The sequence below is a fragment of the Watersipora subatra genome, chromosome 10, assembly GCF_963576615.1.
Source record: "Watersipora subatra chromosome 10, tzWatSuba1.1, whole genome shotgun sequence".
Classification (NCBI taxonomy): Eukaryota; Metazoa; Bryozoa; class Gymnolaemata; order Cheilostomatida; family Watersiporidae; genus Watersipora; species Watersipora subatra.
The window spans coordinates 14823802-14846225 of record NC_088717.1 but is presented as its reverse complement, the minus strand read 5'-3'; the positions used below and the strand labels follow the sequence as shown (position 1 = coordinate 14846225).

General features: G+C 37.6%; 2 protein-coding genes across 4 annotated transcripts in view; one reads left to right on the top strand and one right to left on the bottom strand.

Annotated features, from left to right (window-relative positions):
* Positions 1 to 15776, bottom strand: part of LOC137405786 (histone acetyltransferase p300-like) — a 45304-nt gene extending 29528 nt beyond the window's left edge. For 2 of the 3 annotated variants that reach the window (XM_068092184.1, XM_068092187.1), the window contains exons 1-9: positions 15744 to 15776; positions 8136 to 8285; positions 7694 to 7775; positions 5135 to 5424; positions 4458 to 4679; positions 3771 to 4047; positions 2447 to 2647; positions 2224 to 2338; positions 1782 to 1899 (exon numbers count right to left, since the gene is read on the bottom strand). In XM_068092184.1, coding sequence (XP_067948285.1) covers positions 1782 to 1899; positions 2224 to 2338; positions 2447 to 2647; positions 3771 to 4047; positions 4458 to 4679; positions 5135 to 5424; positions 7694 to 7775; positions 8136 to 8285; positions 15744 to 15746 — 1458 coding nt within the window. In that variant the 5' untranslated portion in view covers positions 15747 to 15776. The remainder of the gene's footprint in view (positions 1 to 1781; positions 1900 to 2223; positions 2339 to 2446; positions 2648 to 3770; positions 4048 to 4457; positions 4680 to 5134; positions 5425 to 7693; positions 7776 to 8135; positions 8286 to 15743) is intronic. The other variant, XM_068092186.1, reaches the window with a different exon arrangement.
* LOC137405787 (uncharacterized) overlaps positions 1 to 22424 on the top strand; it is a 114113-nt gene that overhangs the window by 45693 nt on the left and 45996 nt on the right. The gene's annotated exons all lie outside the window — the stretch shown is intronic.

Genomic DNA, 22424 nt, shown 5'->3' with positions numbered 1-22424 from the left:
AGTTTGAAAGTTACAGTTGTTTGACAAAGTTTGAGAACCTTTACAGTTGTTTTTATTTTCTCTCTTAAATTATTTCAACTGCACAAAACATTTTCCATGATATGTAGTTTGAAAGTTAGAATGGCGAATGTTGTTATACGTTAAATACAAATCAATTTTCTGTCCCAAAACGTTTTTATAACCCCGGCAAGACTGGGCATTCATCTAGTATTATAATAAACTGTAAATGATGTACGGAAGATTCAAAAATGTCTGGAAAAAAGGGGCCATTTTTATTGACACCCACTTAAGGCATAAACTCACTTTATTATCTCAGATCATGCATACTATATATATTTGAGCAGCAAGTTTTGTAGACACACTCTCTCTCTGCCACCAAATGTATTCTCAAGAAATATACGGTGCACTCCCGTAATACAACATTAGTTTGTTTCAATGTTGGCATTGTAAGGCAAAAATGTCATATAAAGAGTATAGAAAGGGGTTTGGGGTTTGCATCAAAATTATCTAATGCAAACACCCCCTGGTGAAAAACATCAGAATTTTATATATGTAGGCCTACTGTACTTATTAAAAACTATTAACAAATTAGGATATTAACCTTAGTAACTATAGTTAACTTATAGTTAACCTAGTAACTCTAGGTTCATTGCAATGGTAACCATTTTCCTACTTCTTCCTTCAATGTCGTTATCAAGCTCAGGACCCATGGCAATCGAATTAAAGTTATACATGTATTTATATAGCTACATCCATATAATAAATTAAGTTCATAGCAAATATTAAATTAAACACTAAAATGCACAATAAACTTTCGCTTACTTTTCACTGATTTTCGTTTCGCTCACGCAATATCAAGCATTTATCAAACACGACAAATGCTGAACTGAGAGAGAGAGAGAGCATCGAATCTCTTTCAGGCATTGTGAGAGGGATTTCAGCGAATACCATATCAGCATCTTCGTTATTCCGACATATTTAGCACAACAACTGCCAAACTTTAATTTTGAGAAATTTTTTTGTTGATAGCAAAAAGAATGTCGTATGGCAAGGGCAAAAAAAACATTGTCTTCCACAATCTTGGTAAGGCCAAAAACTGTATAACAGGGACATCATAGCCCGGGGTGCACTGTAATCTATTTATTGGGCACCCATCCTATCCTTTCTTACCTTATCCTGTCCTATTTCATACTATCCTGTGATTAACAATAAGGACTGACCAACTAAATATTAAGATGCTACTGATGCATCAAAGGCCACCAGTTTACTTTCATAGAGTTGCATGCACATGTATGTTCAAAAACCATGTTAAACTTCACTAATTTGGTCGACAAATATAAACTTAGCGTTGATTCAATTTCTTTGTCATAAAATGCAAATATTTCTACGTTACACCAAAACATGACCGAAAAGGCAAATATCAGTCGATAGTTAATAATATTCACATGTATGTCATCATTAGCTTTAATTCATCTTATACTTAACAAACTAAGAATTAATAACAAGTAACGTGTTTATTTTAAACGCTCCCATAATTATGATAACCGCTATAGTTTTAGGAGTTAACATGTTTAAGGAAAACTTATGAGCAGCAGAGTAAGTTGAAATTATATGGCCATTGGTAATCCATATAAAATAAGTTTTAGAAGAAACAACAAGATCAACACAAATTACTACGTGCTCACCGATTCACACACCAATTAACCCAAGCATTTACACCCAGAAGAAAACAATCAAGAAAGGAATCACCAACAGGAACCTTGTTGGAACTTTAAACTAACCCGACTGCTAGCTGTGAAGTACATTTCCATCTCTACTTTCCTTGCATAATGTATAAGATTTGTCATTCTTGGATCATTCAGTATCTCTGGTCGGAGTGATGGGAATATAGATTGCACTCTGCAAATGTATTGCAGGACGTTTTTACACGTGATCCAGCTGACGTGCACTATATAGCAATGTGGTAAGGCTGCATTAATCATAAATTTAACAACTGCTTTCACAGCAAATGCAAGCTAAATAAATACTCGCTAACAAAGGTTCAAAAACAATTTGGATGAAAGATAAGCAAACTGCATATGAAAGGCCATGGCTACAACAAAAAGAAACCATGAAAAAATAAAAAATCAACTAAATCACAGTTCGTAAAATGATAATGACAACTTAAACAATATTTAAAAAAGCTCTGCAAACATATGGAGTAAAAGAGCATTGTAGACATACAGTTTGTGCACGAGGCGATTCCTCAAGTCAATAGCTACATTCTTGTGCCACTCCTTGGTAGGTTGACCTTTTGATGATGTGATACACCCAAACTCCAGCTGACCATATCGCTGCACTGTGAATAACAAGACACAATTTGTGCCAATAGATGATGCAAGGAAAAAAGCATAAACAAAACACAAGAAACTGGGTAGAATTCCTGAAAATCCAGAATGCAACTAACCGGGATGTTGCGGTAAGGCACTATGTTGCATACCCGTACCAGGATATGGTAATCCCAACGCATCATATGCCTTGATCATTTCTGGAGCAGATGGTTGACTGTTGACTGGTCCAGGGGAAACAAGCTGTGAACCACTAGCACTAGATGGTACATTAGGAGCGTTTGGCAGTGGTCCTTTAGGCTGAGCGCTCACCACGAGACCTATCAGTACAAAATCTATCACTATCACAGGGGGGCGCTGCCATTTGGCAGTTTCAAATTTGGACTAAAGAGAAAAAAGACTAAATTTGGGCTAGATGATATATAAAATCATATATAAGATGATATATTAGGCAAAGCATTAAAGAGAACTTGAACTTGGTGAAGTCGCAATAATTCAGCTAAAACAAGTTCACAATGGCTCTCCACTAAGGGTTGCTGACCCTCAAAAGCGGTAGGCATGGCACACTAACGCCTAAATGAATGGCATCTGCAAGCCGGCGTCTTCCGCGGATGGTAATCCCAAATCAGGACTACTAATGACCCCAAATTTAAATAATACAAATTACAGACATTACACTGTGCGATCATCAAAACAAAAAATTATGGTTGTATACTGAAGAGGGGACGGAGACAACAAGAGACATTTCTTAAGACCTTTATTTGTGTTATCGACACTTCGTCAGCCTGGTACACTGGGGAAGTCGTATTTTATTCAATATTCAGCTACTGGCCAATTCGTATATAATTAACAATTAGTTACACAGAGACCCTGTGAGAGACATATTTGTTTATATCATTATTAGTTACAGAAATGACATTTATTACCTGACTCTGCTACCATTAACAATTGTAATCTCTGCTCTAACCCGTAATCGAATGACAGTGCGATCACTGAAACGGAGCTTTCCAAAACTACAAACTCTCACTTTTACACTGCAGCCTACGCCCGGGAAAAATTGCACACACCCATTACAGTTTCTTTAACTATGTTTAAGATGGTATCTACCAACCAGTCGGTTGACTGAATAAACATTTAAAATCGAATACTTAAAAGTGGCAAATAATTTTTAAAACTACTTTAGGCTTATGGTATCCGATATGTGAAAAACAATATTTCATGAATATATAATAAAGCCTAATAGACGGCTGTTAGCCTTGTATTTTAGTGACTATCACATATCCCGGTTAGATAAAATTACCAAGTCTTCCCAACTTAATAGAAGACTATGGAAAGTCAAAGGAAGAAAAAGGTACTTTTGCCAATAACTCATATCATCCTCTCATCCACTCTCAGCTAATGAAGTCATGTGTGTAATATAATAAATACAGAAATCATGCTCACTATGAGATGATTGAGACTTGGAATGTTGAAGTGAACTCGAGCCAGCGGCAGGGGCTGATAGAGGGGTTGAGCTGGCTGGCGTCTGACTCCGTGTTATCATCGCTGGCATCTGTCTCCTTAACATAAGCTCTTGCTCTTTACGTGCTGTCTGCTGTTTTATTCTCTGTTTGATCTTTGAACAGAGTGGCACTAGACACGTTCCCTCACTACAACTCTTCGCGTGCAAGCAGCAGAAACCCACTAGCAGCTTACACAACAAGCAGCCACTCCTCAACTTCTACAAAATATAAACTTCTCATTTACAAACAAAACCAAAGCACCGGGTCGAAAGATGGCATTTTTAGACAATTTACGACATCTGATGAACAGAATGAAAGAATGCTTTCTGTTATAACTTTCCTACACACACGAAGGTCAAAACAGTACTTAATGCATTTTGATGTTTTTTCACATTTCTCATGCAGAATGGCAAGCTTATCAAAACCAATCTGTTATAAGCAAGGCCATGATATGAAGAACACAAATCAGCGGTCCATGAGAGATTATATGGACAACACTTTTATGTATTCATGTATTTACAAACTTTAGTTGTACCTGTAAACTAAAATAACTAACATCATCATGTGAGAAGGACATCTAGCTAACAAGTAATAGGTTTACTAAATAAGACTCATGTGTTGTTCTTACCTTGCAAGACCGAAAATGCTGAACTACCTTTTTCATCTTCTGGCAGCTTGCCTGTCTACAGTTGGCATCTCTGCACTGACAAGCATGCACAAACTGCTGGATGCAACGTGGGATGCTTATCTTCCTTGACTCAGCCAGTGTCTGTGAGCCAGCACCATCTGAATTACCATCTCCGTCCGAGTCAAGACCGAGTTTCTCCATTGGATGCACATGTTTTTCCTTCTGGTAGCGACAAATAGGCGAATTTAAAGACAAAATTACTTGCGACAAATAGGCTAACGATAACGACAATCGGTTCATATCTCTGAAACAGATAGGTTCTTCCTCGTGTACTTACATCACATGTCGTGCAATGATATCGTGTGTCTACTTGACCCTGGCAGAGGTTGCCGTGGCAGATAAAATGATGGCACATGGTGACTATAAACGCATTGATCCAAATCTGTGTTTATTGTATATGTTATGGGCTTTCAAAATATGTAAAATAATTCTAAAAAAATGACAGTTTTGCCTTAAACTGGTGCAGTTTCATATCTAAAACGTAGTTTACCCCAATTTATTCTGATGCATACTTGATGTATGCATTTGCCTGGCACTTGTCTTTGCACAATACAAAACATCTCGATGATAAAATAAGGATGCACTACCTGAATGATGAACCAACACTTTTGGCCCACCTGAGCATTATTTGGCTGCATCCCTTGAGCAGAGGACATGCTCTGCGGTGTGAGCTGCTGAGGCATTCTATTGTTACCAGGATTCAATGGCATCTGCTGTGGCTTGCCCATGCTGGAAGGCATTTGGTGAGATAGAGTGGACGGAGGAAGCTGTGCCATCGATTTCCCTCCACCGGAAGACACATGTGTCTGTTGCCTGACTGCATCCAGGGCATGCTCTGCTGCCAACAGTGCTGCCGCAGGAGCAGGATTCTGCATCGATTTGCATGTGTATGGACTCGGTACTTGATCTGTCAAAGATGCCAAACAGAAAGTTTTACAACACAAATATGAAAATGTTCTGGAACCGAACTGAAATGAGTAGTTGAACATCCATTTTGCTGGCTGTATCATATTGGTTAAACTTGCTTAACTGAGGTGAACATTCATACAGTACAACATAAGCAAATGCTTAGGACTTCAACTATATCTAGACATTTCAAGCTCTGTTATAGGACAATTTCTCTCAAGCTTCCAGATATGGCCTATTAAAGCAAATGAGATGGATTTCTGTGGTAAAACAATCACGCTCAGCTGGAAAAAAGCAGAAGAATTTATGAAATCTCTGCTTATTAACATATTCTGCTCACACTCGGCCCAGTCAGGTCCCCTGAGAATTATTGTGCAGCCATTGTAGTCACTGCTTTCCTCTTACATTTTGTAAAAAGTAAAACTGCAAAGTGTTTGTAAAATCCTTCGCCATGCCTCATAAATGCTCTCGACTGTCAAAATTGTCTAATGAACATAAGAAAAAGAGGAAAACGCTTACGACTAATGAAAAAGTGACTTTATTATATTTGAGTTTCTAATTTTTTTTACGGATTTTCATTTATCACAGAGACTGCCGGTACTGATAAGACCTATCACAGAGGCTGCCGGTACTGATTAACACTTATCACAGAGGCTGCCGGTACTGATTAACCCTTATCACAGAGACTGCCGGTACTGATTAACACTTATCACAGAAGCTGCCGGTGCTGATTAACACTTATCACAGAGGCTGCCAGTGCTGATTAACACTTATCACAGAGACTGCTGGCACTGATAACACTTATCACAGAGACTGCTGGTACTGATAACACTTATCACAGAGGCTGCCTGTACTGATTAACACTTATCACAGAGACTGCCGGTAGTGATTAACACTTATCGCAGAGACTGCCGGTACTGATAACACTTATCACGGAGACTGCCGGTACTGATTAACACTTAAACAGAGGCTGCCGGTACTGATTAACACTTATCACAGAGGCTGCCGGTACTGATTAACACTTATCACAGAGGCTGCCGGTACTGATTAACACTTATCACAGAGGCTGCCGGTGCTGATTAACACTTATCACAGAAACTGCCGGTACTGATTAACACTTATCACAGAAGCTGCCGGTGCTGATTAACACTTATCACAGAAGCTGCCGGTGCTGATTAACACTTATCACAGAGACTGCCGATACTGATTAACACTTATCACAGAAGCTGCCGGTGCTGATTAACACTTATCACAGAAGCTGCCGGTACTGATTAACACTTATCACAGAAGCTGCCGGTGCTGATTAACACTTATCACAGAGACTGCCGGTACTGATTAACACTTATCACAGAAGCTGCCGGTGCTGATTAACACTTATCACAGAAGCTGCCGGTGCTGATTAACACTTATCACAGAGACTGCCGGTACTGATTAACACTTATCACAGAAGCTGCCGGTGCTGATTAACACTTATCACAGAAGCTGCCGGTGCTGATTAACACTTATCACAGAAGCTGCCGGTGCTGATTAACACTTATCACAGAGACTGCCGGTACTGATTAACTGTGAAAATTGAGTGATCACTGTACTTCAAAACTCAACATTTAGTGCAGTCAAAGTTCTATCTAAAAATAAAAAATACGGAATCTGCTTTGTTTTTCAAGTCATCAGATGTTCCATCAAATATTTTAATAAGAATACACTATAATTCACTCTACAGTCCAACTACTCAATAATAAATACTGTAGATATTTACATACAGTAATAAAACGGATGTATTCGTTAACACTATGTAAAAAGTACTAGTCAACAACTACGTTTTGTGCGAAAAATGCTAAATAAACACAAAAATAATATATCAATTAGGTAATAAGTAATAAAAAAAGGTTGCTGTAACATTAACTTATGGACAAGCCGACTTAGCGAAACGTAGGCAGAGGTAACACGTCGTAACTCACACTAACTTGGTGAAGGTTAAGTCTAGCTTATATATATTTTATTAAGTTCACATTATATATTTTCACACTTTATTTTTAATTTCAAGCTTAACATCTTCACTTTCACCTAAAAATTTGACCGGTTTTGAGAAACCTGTAATGCTGTATGATGGAAAGTAAAGTTAGATTCAGATAAGGTTCAGAAATTAGGTTTGACTACATCAGAGTCAGATGTGCGCTACCGGATTTTTTCGAACACTCAGAGTCGGACAACAAAAATAACGACTAACCGATTTCATAAGTCAGCAATATAGCCTTAGGACTAGGATTTACCTGACCCTCCTTTGTCAATGTTTGCAATCATCTTTTTGATTTCCTCTTTCTTTGGTTCCGAGTCCAGAGCTCTCATTTCTACCTAAATTGAGGCAGACAGATTATCAAACTCTATGACAAGGGGCCTAATAAAACAAGTTATCGACAGTCCCCAAGATTTTCAATAATTTTAGAAAATAATTTCGCTTAAGGATTTTGACGTGCTAAATATGTTTTACAGAAACAATTAACTATCTGAAGTTGAAATGAAACAATACCTTGTCATTTTATTACTCACTTTTGCATAAAAATGAGCCAAGCATTTTATTTTAGGAGTTGTCACCTTATGTTGTCTGATAACTGATATGCTAAGGGTAGGGCAACTTCTAGTATGAGAAATGAAATTTATAGGTGAATGTAAATGTCGGGTGGATAAGGAATCGTCTCTCCTAATAAAACTCACCTTGAGCTTTTTGGCATCCATGGTCCCTGATCCATCAATATTGGCTAAATCAGAAGGCTCTTGGATTTCCTGTTTTTGTTCTTCCGTCAATTCAGGCTTTGGTTCTGCTTTCCTTTTAGCACCTCCACCAACATTTGGTTTTCTGTATGACTAAAATCAGAACCAAATTCACCATTCAGTAAAATGCCTAGTGATTGATTGCTGACACATTTGATTGCTGTTTCAGTAGTAGTTACAGTGTAATAACGAATTACCTGTTGTGTCTGAACATTTCTTTGTAAGAGCATATTAGTAAATTTATTATGATACCAAATTTGAACAAGTAACATAGCAGCAAATAGGTCAAACTGGTCAATCAGATTTTGCATTTAATTGGTAGATGATTTAGTTGTTACAGATCCCACTGTTGATGAGTAAAAGCTGTTTTGTCAGACTAAAAAATTGTCTTTCAATCAATAAAGATCAATTCTAACATTTCTTTGCACACATAAGCTACTGCGCATCCTATGATATAAAATCATATTGAACACCTTCATTGTACAGTAGACGCTCCTATAACGTATACCTCCTATAATGTAAATTGCAGATAACGTAAAGAATTAATGTAAAATTTTTGCATTCCATATAACGTAAAGTGTCAAATCGGGCAAATTTTCAAATTCGATTTGAATAATAATCTATTTCGCCGCACTTGCGAGAAAAAAAATGACATGTGTATAGCCTTATATCTATTATATATACAACTTCCATGACATTCTAGTTCATCGTAATAGATTGTCAGATGTGTTGACAAAACAGAGAATAGGTAGCTGCGCAATTGTTTATAAATATACCTACTAAGGCGATCAATTGGTGCAGGTGTTAAAATGTCGGACTACTAATCTGAATGTCAAGAGTTAGAGTATCGTCAAAAGTTCCCTTTCTTACTAACCTCGACCTCTGGATACAGATAGACGACAAACCGTTAGTATCGCTTTTTACATTAAAAATATTTTTTTGTTTTGCTTTATTGTAGATGTATAAAATATTTGTTATAAGTTTTATTTTGCAGAATAGACTGCTGTTAAGAAAAAATAAGCAAATCGCCGTAAATGAACGTCGAAGATGTGTGCTCCCCATAAATTTATAGTAAAAATTACCCCAATTATGGTCTATAAAACCAGTAAAATTGATCAAAAAGAGAGTTGTCGATGCAGACCAATAATATTGCAGTTACGGTACAGCCCACAAATAAAAAAGTTATACCAAGCTTTTCCTTTTTGTATGGCCAAAGGGAAAGATCTTGGAACAGATTAGGCAATTTACATGTATTTTACTGTTCTTATAACGTAAAATCCCTAAAATGTAATCGTTTTTAGAACGGATTATTTACATTGTGGTAGCGCCTGCTGTACTCATCTATAGCTAAGAGTTACTTGCATTTGCTGATCACGCTACAGTGATTTGGATACCATTCTATACCATTCGCACTTGAAAAATAATATTACTTATTACATTAGCAACAAGAAAGCAGTACATTAATGATATTCACAAAGACATAATATATCTGAATGGCATTTTCTTGCAATCAAGTCTAATACTAAGAAACAATAATACCATAATACTATTCGGCATTTGCATAAATATTCCCCTAGCATACTGTTTAGCACGTTCATTCACAAATGATTTAAACCAAGGTATGAGGTGGTATTTTGAATTTTGGTATTTTGAATAATCTGCAATCACAAATATACTTCTGTATGTGATCATATTATATTTTACATCTGCACGTTTTTTGACATAACTTGTGCAGTTGTATATAATCGAAAATAGAAAACCAGTCAGCTTTTACAAAACCAATAAAAACACAAATTAAACTAACTACAAAATGAGGCTGTAAATCAAATAAGGGTAGTGGACACAATTGAGGTGAGTTTTACCTCTAAAACTGTCTTACTATTACTTGGAACAAAAATAAAGTGCTAGGCTTACTAGCTTGCAGCTGATAAGCATTATAAATGAAAAAACCAACTTTGATATAGATATATATAAGTAATATCACTCTAGTAAGCTAGGACTATAAACTCTGTTCATAAAGTTGTTCTAACAACAATGACATGAATTATGTCATTGTCATGTTGCTGTATAGAAGTATGAACGAATCCAGATAGCATAATGGAGAAACGCCTAAACACGGAGACATACGCAATAATACAATGAATGTGACACCTAATATATTAGAGGAAGAGCAATAAAGACAGTCATCATATACTCATTTAAAAGCAGCTTAGAAACTTCCTGTGAAAGTAGCCCATGAGGAAAGAGACATCAATTCACATGCCAGAAAACCATTAAAAGATATCAGGCCTGTACCAGACACGACCAAGACAATTGGAGTTAGTCATCATTTCCAATCATTATACTCTCATGACATACTTAAGACAAGTTCACTCAATTGCTAACCCTCTGCAACATAAAGAGTAGAACCTGATCACTTAAACACCTTCTCACAGGCTAACAGAGACATCTATAAAAAAGAACAGCTTCAACGGCTCTCTCTCTATCTGCAGTCTACCAATCTCTCCTTTCTGAAAGACCTGCTGAGGCTCCCTCTGCCCGCTGAGGCACATTCCTCTGTCTCTGGAGACTCCTTCCGTCTGGAACCTTCCTTCCTCTTTCTTCTGGAGCCTCCCTCTCACTTCCCTCTAGAGCCTCCCTCTCTCTTCCCTCTGCCTGCGGAGCCTCTACCTCTTTCCTCTACCTATGAAGCCTTCTTCTCCATCATCAGTTGATCCACTTCTACATGCCTATCTCAACTACCGAGTCTCCACATTGAAGGACTGCCATGACTCTAATCTGACTATCAAGACTCGCAGTCCTATGGACCTAGCAAGCAAAAATGGACGACCGTTCGAGTAAGGGTGTAACTTTTATTGGCTATTTTAACCTTTTGTCACTAATATTATTGTTTAGAATTTTGTTAGTTGTGTATTTTAATTGTTGGACATAGAATAAAGAATTAACTTGTACTGGTAAATATCGGTACTGCTTACAACAGTTCAACACCTTCACTAGTACCTGACTAAGTAATAATCAAAGTAGTTCTCATATGACAAAGCAAAAGTACACAAACTGAACATAGTTAAAATAGAATAAAATGACAAAGCAAATTCAACACTGACGTTGTGTGTAGATTCGGATTAGTTATGCATAACATAATTTCTCCCTTTACACCCATAACAATGTCATGAATCAAACGCTCGACTAGATCAAAAACAACTTTTACTGTTCTTTCCGAGCAAGGAGCTTTTGAATGAAGCTCATATTTTTTGCAGGAAGTTGATAGCTATAGTACAGAAAACTGACTCAACTAAATTTTAGAATAATAATTTTTCTTTCCCTAAGGTTAGGTTAATCCTTACACAAAATTTCAATCTTTGTTTGTAATATGACTGATTTTGAAACTTGCAGGCCAATGTACTAGCTGACTTGATGTAATATAGTAACAATGTTAATATTACTAAGACGGACTTCCGGTGTCATGGCGACTGGAGGCAAAAAACTTTTGGTTTGAGATATTATACCAAATTTGGTTCAAATATATCAAATAGGGATAGCCTCTACCCATAGCCTGTAGTCCATTGTTCAATATTTTGTACCCATCAAACTTAGGGAAATAAAATTTACAAAGATGTCACAAACAAACAAAAACAGAAAAAGTGCGGAAGATCTTAACGGCATCACAGAAGAGAAGTGTGCGACTTGTGGGGAAACAGAGTGTATGCTCCAAGGGAAACAGAATAGACCAATAAAAATTACAAGCAAGTGGATCACCTGTGATACCTGTAATTTGTGATACCATGGGCCTTGTCAAGATCTACAGCCTACTGAGGTAACCTTGATCGCAAAGCTAGCCACTAAAGGTGTACGCTGGCACTGCACAGAATGTCAAAAAGAGCTCAACAACTCTGCTGAACAAAATAAAGCACAGTCCATAAATGCAAAGACGGCTCAACAAATTGCCAACATAGAAAAAATGGTGCGGTCGCTCACTACAAACAACAACCGCCTAGAAGATATTGAGAGGAAATGGTCTGATGTACTAAAGAAAAACACAGAAAGTATCAACAAAAATACTAATGTTGCCCAACAGGCAAAAACACTTATGGAAAAGAGTCACCAACTTCAAGAAGAAAACAGAAAAAATAATGCCATCGTCACTGGCATTATTGAGCAGAAAAATAAGACAGTAATAGAGCAAATTCAAGAAATAATGAAACACGACTGCTTTGCCAAGACTAATGTGCCTGTACAGACAATGAAGCTTGGAAAAAAGACAGAAAATGCAGAGCAAAAGCATCCAATAAAAGTGAGATTTGAGAATGAGCAAAGCAAGTGGGAATTTGTCAAAAGGTTTAACAACCACACACTGAGAGAAAAAAATCTACTGCAAGCTTGATGAAAGTCAAGTTATTAGAAACCAACAGTTTCAGCTACGGCGGGAAATGAAAAAGCTCAGGGAAAATAATGAAAGCAAGGAATACCGAGTAAGAAACATGCAAATACAAAAGAAACAAGAATCGGGGGAATAGAAAGTGATGAAACAAGATCAACAAAAGAAGACTACCGAACCCTAAAATAATTTCTTTCTAATATCAGATCTGCCAAAGGAAAAACAACAGAATTTCAATTTCTAACTACGGATTTTGACATCATATGCCTCACCGAAACACACCTGGACTATACAATACCCAGCAGTAATATTTTACCTATGGAAAACCGAACTATATTCAGACGAGACCGGAATATTCACGGTGGGGGAGTCCTCATTGCTACATGTGAGCAACTGAAACCCAAGCTCGTAGATCTAAGTAAACATGAAGAAATCATCGCAGTAAAAATACAACCAAAAACAGTTATATGCTGCTACTACCGACCCCATGTCCAACTACAGAACACAGATGTAAATGATGATATTCTTGGAGGGATAGAAAGAGAGTTCCAGAGACACAATATACTATTTGTTGGGGATATGAACTTTCCAGGTATTGACTGGACAAAAGAGAAGGTCAAAACATCAGCTCCATTCAAAAGAGTGCAGCAAGCCTTTCTTGATGTGTTACACAGCCACGGGATAAAACAATTAATAACTGGTCCTACACATGTACTAGGTAATACTCTACGTTTAGTGTGTACCAATCACCCAACCTACATTCCTCATACTGAAGTTGTAGCGCCAGGACTAAGTGATCACTCTTTTATCACTGCGTATCTTCAACAAGAAATCATATCTGCTCTCCCTAGACCACACACTATCAAACAGTACAAGAAAGCAGACGAGGAAGCATTTCATATAGATCTGCAAAACACAATTGAGGAACTTGCTCAATTGACTGACCCTAGCCTAATGTGGGATATCTTTACTAAATATCTAACCAGAAGTATTGAGCAGTATGTACCAATAAGGGAGATAAAACCGAGACACCCATCTACACTAGAATGCTTCAGCAAGCGGGCACTAAAACTTCAATATATACAAAGAAATGCATATATAAGGTCTAAGGACACTGGTACAGAATTCGACAGACTCAAATACAAACAAACACGAAGAGAAACTAAAAAGGAGCTGATTAAGCATAATTCGAAAAGCATATTATACAAATAGAATATATCAACCACTAAAAAAAGGAAACTCAAAGCCCTTCTTCAAACTCCTTGGTGCAGACAAGAACCGAAGATCTAGCCAGATAACACTTAGGGATGGTCAGAATATCCTCACAGAAGACCTTGAGCAATGTGCTGAACTACTGAACATTTTCTTCCACAGCCAGTTCCAAGATGGTTATTTAGCCAGGGATTTTAAACGAATAGAGCGTCATGATGACAGTCTAAACATCACAACTGATAGAGTGGCAAAACCCATACGTGACTTGCCAAATGGAAAATCACCAGGATCTGATGCAATTAGGAAACCTGATATGCTAATAGACCTGCCAACCACTGCAAAAGCACTAGCACTGATTTACAAAGCTTCTCTAAAATCTGGAAAACTTCCTGAACAGTGGAAATATGCCAATGCAACCCCTGTAAATAAAGGGAGAGACCCAGAGTTACCTCATAACTACAGGCCAATATCACTCACAAGCATACCCTGTAAAATAGTGGAACACATAGTGTTGCATTATCTAAACAAGACACTTGATGATGTACTTCATCACCGACAACATGGCTTTAGGAGGGGATTGTCCGGTCAAACTCAGCTGTGTGCCACATACAGTGGACTGGCAAAAACAGCAGACGATGGCCATACCACTCACACAATCATCATGGACTTCAAAAAAGGCTTTTGACAAAGTTCCACATCTACTGCTCCTTGAAAAACTACAAAGCATATCAGGGATAAACACACAACTCATTAACTGGATCCACGACTTCCTATCTGACAGGCAACAATCTGTAGTACTCAACGGAAAGAGTTCTCAGAAATGTGCTGTAACATCTGGAGTTCTACAGGGCTCGGTACTGGGACCTACCCTTTTCCTATGCTACATTAACGATCTACCCGAGAGTTTATCCTGCAATGTTAGCCTTTACGCTGATGACACACTAATTTACCAAGTAGTTAATAGTTCAGGGGATGCCAAAATATTCCAAAATAACATTAACAAAGTGTACAAATGGTCAAAAAAATGGAAAATGTCATTTAATGAGAAAAAGTGCCAAGCAATATGCTTTGGTACAATGAGCCAGCAGTTTACGTATAAGCTAGGAAACTCGCCTCTTGTCTGGACAGAGGACACAAAATATCTAGGTGTGATCATCCAGTCGGATCTGAAATTTGATCAACACATAAACAGCAAATGTAGTAAATCAAGGAAAATACTGGGGGGCATTAAACATCTGATTTATAGCGCCCCAAAGGAGGCTAAACTGCTCGCATACGCAAGTCTATGTAGACCAATTCTAGAACATGCAGATGCAGTCTGGGACCCAACCAATAAAAAAACAATCCAATGCATAGAGCTAGTACAAAATGATGCTCTCATAAGTAACATGAGAGGGCGTGGGAAAAGTGTTTCGGAAGCAAGAAACCAGCTAGGTATAAAATCACTGGAAGACAGGCGAAAAAGCCACCGACTCTGTCTGCTCATTAGAATTCTTCGGAATGAAGAAAACCACCATTCTCTCTCTTAAGCATACGATGAAATCAACCAAGACAGAGAAAACATGACAATAACAACAAGAAGAGCCTCCAGGGGAGAACTTAACTCTGTAACAACAAACAAAATATCTTCCACATTTAGCTTTTTGCCTCGAACAATTCGAGACATCAGAGGGCACACAACCAAAACTCAATAATCCTAAGCAGCAGTGTGCTGCTCTCCAAATTATACCCTGACTAAAAAAACCCAATAAATAGAGGCTTCCCTTTAGAATTAAATTAAATCGCTAAGAAGTTCTACCCCGTCTGAGGTAAGAATTACAAATGTAAATAACAACCTTTGCTGACTAAATTCGACAGTTTGGTAAATCGCAATAAATGTAGTACCAATGCACATATTTATAGCAAACTTTGCGACTGCTGATAACCGCTGGTAAAACTAAAATTTACTGTTATGATTAACTTACCATGCCGTAAGTCAATTCCTAAAGCTAGTTCCCATCAGGAAAAGTCGTGCGCCCCAGGCCTGCAGTTTATACGGTAGGGAAAAACCCGTTCCCATCAAAAAGGTCTCGTTGTTGTTAGCCTGTCTTGACAAACTGTGGTTTTTCCGGAGTTGTCCCCCGTCGAGCGGGCGGGCGAGCAACACGTTGTGTTGCTCGCCCGCGCGACGGGGACAACTCCGCAAAAAAACAACAGTTTGTCAAGATAGACTACGTTGTTGTACATGTATATGCAGGCGTCTCTCGCGTACCTGACTATGTTACATCAAGGTCGTATAGTTTCACAGAGTCCCGTGACCAAAAACCGGAGACAAAACGCTTAATTATAAACAAACCCGATCGACTTACTGATCTCTAATGGAATATTCTTACCTCGCTCTCAACATCTCACTCTTTTGCATTTACTTTATTTTATTGCAAAAAAATCATTTGTAGTTTCTGGTATGGAATTTTGTCCTTTTTCAAATGGTGTATAATACAACAATCAATTTTAGAGCGACTGCCAATGGGAGTAATTTTGTTGGTTAGTGTTGTGGCCTCTCCATTGTAACTTTTACGTATAAAACAATAGTGGGTGCGGCTTGTTTGTTTGGAGCCGTGCGAGCTCCGATATACGCATCAGTTAGCAGCGAAACTCTGTGAAGTTATACATGTACAGCTCTCTACTATCAGAGTCATTTAGCTTTAAAGTCTCGCGACAAAACCGGAAACAAAAACAATTCAATTCCAAACAAACCCGATCGACAAACTGATCTCTAATAGAATATTCATCCTTCGCTCTCAATACCGCTCTTTTTTGCATTTACTTAACGTTTTTACAAAAACGTTTTTACAAAAACATTATTAGTAGCTTTTTGTAGGAAATTTTTTTTCAAATGGTTCATGATACAACAATCAATTTTAAAGCGGTTGCTAAAGGGAGTAGTTTTTGTCGATTAATGTTACGGCCTTTCCATTATAACTTATATAAAAATAGTAGGCTTGGCCTGTTTGTTTGGAATCGAGCGAGCTCCCGTATACGCTTCTGCTGGTCGCGGGACTCAGTGAAACTATACGCGACTCTGTGTTGCAGGAACTTAAGATAAGGAAGCAGCTAGGCCTGAGTAGAACTTGAGTAAAACATAGAAAAGTATAGACAATTGTGTAAACATTGTTTTATATAAAGTCTCACTTCTGGTGGCGGCGTACGTTCAGAAGATTGGCAAACACTTGCATTGAGTTCAATTTTTTACACTTTTTGAAGCTTAGAACTAATGCAAAAAAAATATATATTGACTGAAAGACTTTTATATCAGTCTAAACTAACAAATAACTTTAAATTTTAATATTAATTAAAAAATTAATTATTATTATTCAAAAAGCGGATTTTACCAATTATTTGATAAACAATTTTGAAGTTTTGTTGAACATTTAGGAAAAGAAAACTTTTAATATATGAGAATCACCAACAAAGTAAAAACTGGAAAAGTAAAAGTGTAATGGTTAAGTAGCCCTAGCTACTTTCTGAACTGGGTTCGGGAAGGTGAAAGTTAGTGTCTCAGTAACATGTTATCAATTGGAGGCGTGGCATTTCCGCCGCCAGGTGTAACCAGCTATGACGTCATTGTGTAAACTCTTATAACCTTAAACTCAGAGCTAGGCTTAGCTTAGCTTAAACTCAGAGCTTAGCCAAGTGAAAGAGTAACTCTTCCACAGAGGGCTTTAGAAGGAAAAGTCTCTCACGGTTTATGGACGGTTAGGCGACAGTCGCTAAGGCGACAAACGCTTAGGCGACACTTTTGGTTTGAAAGGCGACAACTTCAGACGGAAGAGCGACACAGCGGACAAACAGGCGACAATTCTGAGGGCAACAATAATTCGAAATATCCTGTTATAATACAGTAATACTTCAACTTACGAGTGCTCCAACGTACAAAAAACTTGAGATACAAGCCAGCTTTTAAGCAAGTTTTAGCACTAACATACGAGCCAAGTTTGAGATACGAGCACGTGAGTTAGTTGCCAAGTATGCCGGAGGTGTTTTATGAGAACATCATCACTCTGTATTTTTCAACTGCTCAGGTTATACTTTTGTACCGTGTTTTTGTGCGCGATTTTCAGTGCAGAATTATGTGAATTAAAAGTACTGTGCGTAGACCGAAAGTTTGCCAGTAAAATGAAAGATGAAATGCAAAGAAAACGCAAATGATAACAATTATTAAACGGAAAACTGTTGAAACAATATGCGAAATGTGTATGCGTGATTGAGCTAGCTCAGCAATATGACAGAAATACATCCACAATTATCAAACAGAAGGATTATATTCAGGGCATTTATTTAGTTCGCAAAAGGACTAACCACAGTCTCTAAACGGCGCAGCGATCTTCACGACCGCTGATGGAGAGACTGCTCAGGCATTGGATAAAATATCAACAATTGGCCGGTGACAGCGTAACTGAACGACGCTATGTGAAAAGGCCGGTACTATCTATCAAAACTATAAACATTCGGACAAGTTGGCTAGTGGTCGTACATTAACCGTTTGTGACGACACATGTGTTCGTCCCATAGAGTTATCTCCCCCTAGAGTGATAACTACCCTAGCGTTTCCGGTGCCATCAAGGAGCGTTTAGGCCACGCCCATTTTTTGTGCTAGTCACTCGTAGTGATTGACAGAACAATAACATCAGCCATGAGAATGATCATTAATTTGCACAGTTAAGATAGTAATTATTGCTCATATTAAAGAGATGATGATTATAGTTTATTACTCTAATATATGCTTATTATTTAAAGCAATTCAATACTTACATGACTTGCAAAGACACTGAATAGACAGTGTTAAGTAAGTGAGTTAATGCAATCAGTTACTCATAGATAAGATAGATGGTCATACTGGGGTTGTATTACATTAGTGTGATGGAAAGCTAATTGACTGCTATCAACCATGAGCTGTACTACCTGGCGTTGCCCGAGTAATAAAAAAGTCTTTGGACAGAAAATTTATTTTTACATATAACATACTGTATACAACATTTACCATTCTAACTTTTAAACTGTATTCCCTGGTTGCAAAGTAGAACTGTAAATGTTAGGCAACTTGTTATGAACACCTGGGAGCGGTGGCAGCCCCCAACGGGGTTCGGGGCAGCACCCCGAAGCTCTAGACCTTTTAAGCATCAACAACCCTCAAAGTATGCATAAAGGCAATCAATTGTAAGCATCAAAATCTATATAAATATATTGTTTATGGTTCATAGTAGGCAAAACGTTTTCTTTATTCAACGACCAATATAAAACTCATGACACTACAGATTTCTGTAAGGGGCATGGACAGAACAAGAGCTATTACTTATTTATTGCAATAGCTCTAGTTCTGTCAATGTGTCGATGACACAAATATTTCATAACTGATTCTGTATCTCGTTCAACATCTTTATATATGTGAAATATTAGAAGATTATTTAGCCGAGCCTGCTCCATGGTGCTCCTCGTCGATGTTTTGATTCGCTTCAATGCAGAAAAGGATCTCTCACTCACTACATTACTGGCAGTCAAAACCAATACTAGATTAGTGAGCCTGGAAATTTGTGAAAATGCAAGTTTGGGGTCTTCACACCCCTTCTCTCCAATTAAAAGCAATAAAGTTCAGTTTATAAGTATTAACAAAGTCTTACAAGATCACTCATTTGGCGAAATCACCCGGAGACACTAGTATTAGAATGCTAGTAGCTAATAGATTAGTTATTGGAATTTCCAACCGGTCTTGGAGTTTCCAACTTGGAAATTCCTTCACAGCCAGTAACAACCATTCTGCAGCGGTGTGAGCAGGTCATTCTCACATTCCTGGACCCTATGTTTTTGACTCAAAAGTGTGTAGTCGCTAAGCTAGAAGCATTGGTGTTCAAAAGCCTGATGAAGGATCAACCAACTTGTGAGAATGGTAGCCAGCAAATATTTTGACATCAGGATAAAGCACCACATCACAAAGCACAACAGGCTGATTGTAGAGGGAGGGAAGAGGAAGGAAAGATCAGTTCTCTCACGACTGATAATTTATAAACACCAGTAATATATATATATATATAATAATATATATATATGTATATATATACATATATATGTATATGTATTGGGATGCAGTATCTGAGTATCTATCTACTGATTGCATTAACTCACTTACTTAACACTGTTTATTCAGTGTCTTTGCAAGTCATGTAAGTATTGAATTGCTTTAAATAATAAGCATATATTAGAGTAATAAACTATAATCATCATCTCTTTAATATGAGCAATAATTACTATCTCAACTGTGCAAATTCATGATCATTCTCATGGCTGATGTTATTGTTCTGTCAATCACTACGAGTGACTAGCACAAAAAAGGGGCGTGGCCTAAACGCTCCTTGTTGGCACCGGAAACGCTCGTGTTGTTGAATGCACAGTTATCACTCTAGGGGGAGATAACTCTATGGTTCGTCCTAATCGAAACATGTTGAATGGGCGACAAAGGCAAACGTCCTTAGATAGGCTTATCATAAAACGGCCGGCTAGTCGTGAAAGCGAAACACAGGAAAAATAGCTAACTTGCGAGAAACTTGAAACTATGAACGCCGAAGAAATTTTAATTACGTTAAGTTAAAAAATGAAAGTTTGCTTTTAGGTTTGCTTCTAAGTTTGTCTTTTAAGACTTTGATAAAATCCAAATTTATCAAAGTCAACTGTTGTAATGAAGGATAACTTTCTATAACTCCCTAGGATATCTCCCTCTCTGGCAAATGCTAGCGTTAGCGGCTATTGTATGTATTTAATTTTACATTTTAATTAATCACATTTTGTTGCATTATTTTTATTTGTTGCTTTTTAAAAATTTGTGGTAAGTTAGGACAATAACCAACATGTTCTTTCTGTTACAATATCTTGTTTTGAGTGTTTTATTTGCATTTTTAGAGTATGAAAACCAATTAATATATATTTAATTGTTCTATATATAAATAAATTGCACCAACATGCGAGTAAATTGACATACGAGCTCAGTCTCGGAACGCATTAAGCTCGTAAGTCGAAGTATGGCTGTATCCGAAAATCCTATTATATTGTTGTGAATTCAGTGTTCGGATGGGGGATACGCAGGGATACGGCGTACCCCTAAGAAGAATTAGGGGGGTACTCCCTGGGAAGCGTACCCCCTCATATAAGGTTGCTCATATCTTATTAAATGCGGTAAAATCGGAATGAAGTGAAATATTCACAACTTTTTTTCACCGAACTTATATTAGCTCGAGTTCATTACATCAGAAACAGTGTGCGTTTTCGAAATGAGACACCCTCGCTATTGATCTTAAATTTCTTCAGTTAGTTTTCCGCTATTCTAGCGGATCAACCAGATTATTTTGTCAAAAGCCTGAGAACCAATCAGTCGATCAGTTTTCTGTCAACCGCCCCAATCGACAGGCCCTTGTGTCGGCCGCCCTGTGGAATCCTCGAATAGCCTAAGATTAATCATTGCTTGGATTCTTCTCTTGTGTTTTGCGTTTTTTTCAGCAGTTTTTTCAGCTCATGTCTTTTTAGCAGTTGACGTTTTAGGCGCGAAATTCAATAATCTCCCGCCTGATGACGATTAATTTCACCGCCCGATCACTTCCATTTAGTACCCGTCGCGTGAATGGTGCCGCTCTTTCGGTGCTGCTCTCTGAACATACTGACCGTATTTAGTTATTATTTCTGTGATTCTACCCTGTGAATTATCTATGACACATGGCTATTTCATGCTTTTATTTGGCTTTTTTGCTATCAAAATGCTTATTGTTATTTTGTTTTTTTGTTGTTTTATGTGACATTTTACAAATGATGGATGAGCCTTTCGACATGCAGACTTCTTTGCACTGGAGTCCTCAATTATTGAGTGGAATTTATGATCAAAATACTTTCATCTACAATTACAAAATCAGCATTTTTCATATCTTTAATTTCGTTTTTTTCAACAATTCAACTGGGCAATTGCACATGATTTTTGATAAATAGGCTTTCTAATAACTTAACTGTTTTTAGATGTCCAGAAACGGAGAGTCGTCGCCTATCAGGGGAAGGCTGTTATAAAGATAGGATCAGTGATCCTAGCATGTCAGCATGGAGCAGATCATGATGCTGGAAAGAAATTGAAATTAAAATTAGCTGTGAGTAAACGCTTCGTACCTCACAACAAAGATGACCTACTCATGGCTTTGTGTGACCAATTGATCAGACCTCGTGTATACTGTGGATGTAGTGACTGTAATCATTCCCTGATAACGGTTTATTTGTTAGTTTCATAATCCTGAAAAGTTTGTTACGTATACATAATATTTCTTATAACTCCTGCATTCTCTGACATCAAGTGTTCTTTGCTCAACAATGCATTTTACAATTTTCATGTTCAGTCTGTCATCGATAAGGGTTATGTGCCCCTGTTTGATATGCAGTCCGCTGTCGGAATACGATGTCCCTGCTATGTGCTGTTAGATATGTACTGCATGTAGTTCATTGTAACGTTACATTTTTTTGCAGATCATAATCACTAAATAAACTAAAGCTATAACAATTACTATAAGTTTCTATACAGCTCTATACAAAATTTTGACCTTATGATGCCAACACTCGAACGAAACAAAATCATATGGCGAGGA